At 41.0% G+C, this 6,724-nt stretch overlaps 1 protein-coding gene across 1 annotated transcript; it reads right to left on the bottom strand.

The window, feature by feature from the left end:
* Positions 1-950: 950 nt before the first annotated feature.
* On the bottom strand, positions 951-6,237 carry PDIK1L (PDLIM1 interacting kinase 1 like). Its single transcript, XM_088442150.1, has 3 exons — positions 6,068-6,237; positions 5,529-5,824; positions 951-2,541 (listed from the first exon to the last, which is right to left on the bottom strand). The coding sequence occupies exons 1-3, from the start codon at positions 6,087-6,089 to the stop codon at positions 1,807-1,809; spliced, it is 1,053 nt and encodes a 350-aa protein (XP_088298276.1). The 5' UTR covers positions 6,090-6,237; the 3' UTR covers positions 951-1,806.
* Between the last annotated feature and the right edge of the window lie 487 nt (positions 6,238-6,724).

A 6,724-nucleotide genomic window follows, 5' to 3' on the forward strand; every position in this document is an offset into this window, starting at 1 on the left:
ACGCTACAAATAAACAAACTGTAACAGTCAAGCAGATTAAAATACAACTGAACCAAACAGTGCATTTTGTATCGCAACACGCTTTGCAAACCACTAATATACTAAAAAAAAACACTATCAGACACAAGCTACATTAATTCTATTCACAATTTATTAAACAGCAAACATTTCACAATAACTTACATGTTTAATCGCATTTCCCTGTCTTTTCTCAGAATATTGTAATTGTATCATATATGAGAAAAACTTGAAAAAATTATAAAAGCAATGTGGTATATTGAAACTTTTTTGTTGTGCGCCCAGTATGTGGAAAATGGTTTGGTTTATTTTTTTGTTTTAAGCATTAGAGGCATAAGGGTACTTTCTCTTTCTTCACACCTCTAGAATTCAGGAAATGAGCAGACAGACTTCTTTTCAGTAGTACACAATGAGGGAGATTTAACAGTTTTGCTGGCGGCGAGAAAAAATGGGCGCCCAGTGTTGCAAGTCAATTGTTATGGGTGCCCATTAATTATCACGATCTTCACGCTCAATTAGACCGAGTTTAGCCACATAAAATGGCTAAACCAGTCTAAAGTCCTGGTAAGAGCACCCTAACCATGGGTTTATTGCACATTTTTGCGTGCACTCTTCTGAGGGTGCGAGCAGAAATGCCGGAGTCGGCGGCTATTGCGCCTGAAAGGAACAACAATTTAATTGCTCAGTTGGGCGCCCAAGATAGATAGCCGCCTTAAAAACAATCGAGTCGCCCCCAGTGGGTGCAAAAATCAATGCTCTAAGTAGTAGATGAGCAAGACTATTGAAAAGTTTTACCCATTTCAGTTCAGTTCCAGCATCATAGGGAAATGGAATTTCTTAGTAGAAAAAAAGCATTTACATACAAGTATGAAGTCTCCAAAAAAAAAAGTTTTTCACATTGTCGTAAGGCAGAAAGACACATACCAAACCCATTCTCCTGATGTCATAAACCTTTATTATTGACAACACATCTAATGACAAATGTAATAGAGTCAGAGTATGAAAAAATTGCGGTATTTAAGTCGAAACCAGATTGGACTTGTCTTTAAAAAAAATGCTGTTTTAAATCCTGTCGTAAAATTGCAGAAATATCTGCACTTTTTCAATCTCAAACAATTACATTTGGCCCTCAGCGTTTGTAGCACGTAAGTGGGTGTCTTAAAAAGGACAGGACAGACGTCCCCATATATAACTAAACTGATAACGGACTACTTACCAAGATGTAGTTGTCAATAGAGACAGGGAGCAAAATTCACCTTTGTATTAATAAATACACATTCAGAGTGATCCATGCAATCACACAGTCTATTCACGCAGCAGCAGCTGGACACATACATTCTTTGGGAAGTCTAGTAATCCCATTGTAATGTGCAATGTTAAATTAAATCCCCTCTCTTTCCACGGGACAGTAAATTTGATAGCAGCCTTGTAGGAGGTATTCCCAAATTCTTCCAGGAAGTTTTACACAATAGTAAACCATTCTCTTGAAGAGCATGATGGGGGAAACCTATAGAGATCATAAATTACATGTCCTCCGTTACCACAGATGCAGTAATGTAGCCAACTCTGGACACTTCATATGAAAGGAGGGAATATCAGAGAGGTAAAATAAGTATGGTCAGATACACCATTACATATGTTAAACTTTTACAGGTACAAGTACGGTATACTGGCGTCACCATGCTGGTCATGTGACTTAAAAATAACCAGTAATCTACTTCCATGTCAACCTTCCCTGCAAACCATACTTTTTTCTTTTCCTTTTCTACTCTTTGTAATGGTCGGATGTCACGTTTCCCAAGTATAGTCTCTGAAGGCAATCTGAATAAGACGCAGTTCAAGTTGAAAGGCATCTGGGCGCTCCTGAGGGTTGGCTGAAAGCATTTGACGCAGCAGCTGTTTCATGCATCGATTCATGGACTTTTTCTTTATGGGAAGCAGGATTTCCATTTTAGGGTTCTCCAGCAGTGCCTCTCCTACTGGAACTACTTTAGCACCCAGTTGCACATAGCCGCCAAGTAGCTTTTTCTTGGTGTGATGGTCTATAACAGTTATACGCTCCAGCATGGCCCACAGAATCACCCCGAGTGCAAAAATGTCCGCCTTTGCTGTGTAGTGACCCTCCCATACCTCAGGCGCCATGTAAAAATCAGTTCCACAAGCTGTAGATAAAAAGCTTTTGTTGACACTGGCTGGTTCTTCTGGATTTAGTCCTGAGCTGGAGCATACTTTGCTCAGCCCAAAGTCAGCCACCTTTAAGGTAGGTTCATCTATACCATCCCGGGATTTGCACACCAGAATGTTGTCAGGCTTTAGGTCACGGTGAATTATCTGGTTCTTGTGTAGGAATGCAAGGGCACTACTTAGCTGAAGCATGAAGCTGGTGTTAGTTCGACGACTTGGCCTTCGTGTTAAGATGTATTCATTCATATCCCCTCCATCACAGAAATCCATCACAAACCATAGACAATATGTGCTGCGTGGGTCAAAGGCAATCTCACCTTTCAGAGAGGTTTCCACCAACTTCAAGAAAATAAAAAGAGAATTGGAAAATGAAGGTGACTGGTAACCAGTTCTCATGTAAAGAGCATTGCAGTACAATTCAACAGTAAATAGAACATACAGTCCTAAGTAATATTGTGGAATGAACAAGTACAATTCTGGAGAGGAAAACAAAAAACAGCATATGCACACTGGTCATTAACTATTGTTTTGTTTCTTGAAAGGGAATAGTACTTGTCATCAAAAATACTACTCTTTTTTTGACCCATAGATATAACTGACAAAAATGATGACAGCAGACAAATAAATAAAATCAGAAGTTAATATAACATAACAGGGAAAATACGTTTTAATCTTTTATCTGGAAAGTTGTTACCCAGGTTCTGAAAACAAGAAAAAAAAATGATTATGTATACACACCCACATATATATATATATATACATATATATATATATATACATACATACACACATACAAGATTCTTATTTACCCACTGTAGCTGTTTCTTGTAATCCATCTGCATGACACTGCTTATTCTGGGTATAAAGGCTTGACACTGGAGGAGGCACTTAACTAGTTAAAATAGCGAACAAATACTCCCCTTCAACTTCCAGGAGGAACTCCATTTTATTTTTTTTTGCAAAATTTAAGACAACAGAAACAATTGGAACACAACACAAGGGAGGGACCGCAGTGTCACCCAGATGGATTACGAGAAATAGATTTTAAGATAAGTACATAAAAATCCTGATTTCTCTTACATTCTATCTGGAGGACACTGCTTATTCTGGGATTTCCCAAAGCGAGACCAAAACAAGCATAACTAGAAACAACAGTGTTGAACCTGTAAATGTGTGCACAGAACACCAGGATGCAGCTTTGCACAGCTGTTAGAGCGAGGACCCCTGCTACACTGCCCAGGAAGCACTCACAGCACGAGTAGTGAGCCCAGATGTTCTCTGGCACAGGTTTCTCAGCAGCCACAAACACTTGCCAAAGAGCAGAAAGTTATCTCGTTACCGAGAGCATCATACAGAACTAGGAGACCATCTGTTCTATGAATGATGATAATAAGATCTATGTAAATTCGTAAAGGATCTAATCACATTCAGGACATGGAGAGGACTCTAAAAACTAGACATGTCCAGCTGAAAGGCGGGTAGGAACATTTCCTTATTTAAATGGAACTTGGACACAAATGATGGAAATTCAACAATAGCGAATTACATGACAGGGTTGCCAAATCTGAACTAGAGCAACTCCACTGAGTCCAGTGGCTCAAAAGGAGTCTTCTGGAGAGGCTCCAAGACCAAATCTAAGTCCAAAAGGGAAACGGGTGTGATATAAGGTGTTTGTATATTCATGACCCCATGAATAACGGTTTGAACTTCCAAAATGGATGCTAATTTAAGTTGAAACACAATAGAAAAGGCCAAAATTGAACCCTTGATGGATGACAATCAAAGCTCCTGATTCAAGCCAGACTGCTAAAAGTAAAAAAAAAAAAGATAAGGAAGACTGAACTGGTAAGCAGATTTCCGTGTTCACATCAGAGAATGTATATTTTCCACACAGAGAGGTGGATCCTAACCATTGAAGGTTCTCGTAGTTTCTGGATAACAGAACTAGAAAGCCCCCTAAGCCTTTTATGATGCCTTCAAAGTGGGGAGGGAACGTCCCATTAAGCTTAGCCATGGAGAAAATATCACCTTCCAAGAGACAATTTCCCCTGCCATAAACACCCAGGGTGAGAAGCTTGCTGCTGTAGGTGTATCCCCCAGACCCTTGTCACCTGGGCCTGAGAACAGACCTCCGTGACAGGGCAACAGTGAGGAGTGCAGGATTACCTGCAGGTAAGTTGTTACTGCACTTACCTTCTGCTGCAAACTCCTGGGATGCAGCTAGCGGCTCCCTGCACACAAATGCCTGCTCCTCTGTGACTCCACTGGGAGTTCTTATTAACGGAGCAAACTGTGACTGAACAACCACCGGAAACCAGTGCCATTTGTCCCACTCTAACTGCCGCTTGTGCAAACGCCTACAAAAGTACTACAGTGATTCATAACTCATAGAAACAAATTAAAATCAGCAATGCTGCACAGCAGCCATAGAATGCCTCTCTCCAAAACAACAATCTAAAACTTACTGGAATTAGGACAGATATATAGGGGAGGAAGCATCATTATAGTATGTTAACTAATAAATTGCCTTTTCCAGTGCTCAGTCTCTATACCCAGATTAAGCAGTGTCCACCAGATAGGATGCAAGAGGTAAAAATAAAATGCTGCTGATCAGTAGTGTCATACACAGAAACATTAATCTGAAAGCACCTACAGTTAAAAAAAAAAAAAAAAAAAAGATTATTCTGAGAAGCAGACTGAGGAAAGTAATGTTTTTCTAAATGTAATCAAGCCCAGGCTGGACTGCTATATCAAAATCTAGGGATTGTCGACCCTGAACTAAACAGATTTTAAGCAAAGTGCTCAAAAATAATAAAGTAATATCCTTATACAGTAACCCAAGGTAATAAGCATTCCAGATATTGGATCCCATAACTGTTTAATACAAATCTTCACCATTAAATTATTTCATTACAAAAATGTTTTATTATGTTTAGCATATTGCACAGCAGTGTTCCTTCTGAGCCTGTCTTATTATGTCAACAATAGATCACAATCAGTGGTCAGTCAATAAGACCCATTGTTTATGTAATGATGTTCCAACAAAAGAGGCAAGTAAAGCAGTACAGTGAATGGGAAACAGACACTACACTGACTACTGGCTGGCCGCTCGCCATTCATTCAAATATTGCTCTCATAATCTCGTTGCAGAATTTGTATATAAGAGGGGGGATGAGGAAGATGTTTAGTCATAATGTGGAAAAAGAAATGCTACCAAGCAAAAGGTTATCAGCCTTGTGTATAACAGAGATTAAATTACATGACATATGTTGATAATCTCTATTTGAATTAGCCAAACCATTATTTTGAGATTGCGTCCTTCTCACCGGAAGATAAAGTGCAGAGCTGGATCCATGTAACATGCGCTGTACTGTGCCATCTCTCTGCAAGACACACTCCTCCAAGTGAATTACATTAGGGTGTTGGCCCTGGATGCTACTCAGTGCCCAAAACTCACGCAGAGCCAACTCAACATTTTCTGGTGCTTGGCAACGGATTTTTTTCACAGCTACACGCTGGCATGTCCTGCGAACTAAAGCCTCATACACCACCCCATAGCTGCCACGGCCCACCTCCTTTATCAGGTCATACTTGGGCTGGCTGCTGAACATCTTCAAGCTCCCTGGGAAAGGGGAAAAAATGATCAATGAAAAAGCCATCAACATAGGTTCCACAAACATACAGTAAAAACTATGCTATAAATAAGCCAGAATTTGTAAAAGCATTATGTTTTTATTTGGTGGGTTTACATTTTCATACACTGGTCTTAGTACATGGTGCATGCTTAGTGGTAAGAGCAAAATGCTGTTTTTTTCATGAGTAGAACTGAACATCTTTAACACATTAACCATGAGTTAGCTTTTACCAATAAAACTGTATGGTAGCATATGCAGGCAGTGTTCTCCCCCGCTTTATTGCTCGGGCGGACCGCCCGGCAAATTTCCCCTGCAGCCCGGCCAGCTCTGTGACGCGAACGACAGTCGCGCTGCACTGACGTCAGTACAGCGCGACATGCTGGTCGCGTCACAGGGCAGGGCGGTGTCAGACTGGAGGGCAGAGCCGATCGCTCTCCCGTTATAAAAGGAAGGGCGGGGTTGTTGTTGCTGCTGCTGGGAAAAATGGTCCTTCCCTTTCATAGTGCATAGAGAAGCTAATGGAATGGATGCCTGCGTCCACTCTGCACTTCAGCGGCCACGTGTTGGTTAGGTTACTCGTCTTCTGGGCAGCCAGCAAGTGGGGCAGTATTTGGGTGGCGCTGGCTATCTCTGTCCAGCAAGCAAGAAGGGCAGTATCTGGGATTATTATGTGTGTCCAGCCAGCAAATGGGGGAATTATCAGAACAACTTTTTAAAATTATTTGTTTCCAACTAGCACCTGTGCAGTATCTGGGCCTAGGGATGGACATTGGAAGCCTGGCATGGAAAGGATGCAGGGTTTCTGACATCAGATCCAGTGATGTGATGGGAACTAGCCAGCGCTGTGCAACCATTTAATAGTATAACCATCGTGTCACTGTGGGGGC

The sequence above is a fragment of the Taudactylus pleione genome, unplaced genomic scaffold (genome assembly GCF_031769625.1).
Source record: "Taudactylus pleione unplaced genomic scaffold, aTauple2 ptg000305l, whole genome shotgun sequence".
Lineage (NCBI taxonomy): Eukaryota > Metazoa > Chordata > Amphibia > Anura > Myobatrachidae > Taudactylus > Taudactylus pleione.

Bases quoted from the DNA above. Each gene is read 5' to 3' on its own strand.
- PDIK1L (XM_088442150.1), bottom strand. From the start codon at position 6,089: ATGCTACCATACAGTTTTATTG. The intron at 5,825-6,067 runs GTAAAAGCTAAC...CCCCTTTCCCAG, and splicing joins GCTACCATACAGTTTTATTG to GGAGCTTGAAGATGTTCAGC. The intron at 2,542-5,528 runs GTGAGAAGGACG...ATTTTCTTGAAG, and splicing joins GCTCTGCACTTTATCTTCCG to TTGGTGGAAACCTCTCTGAA.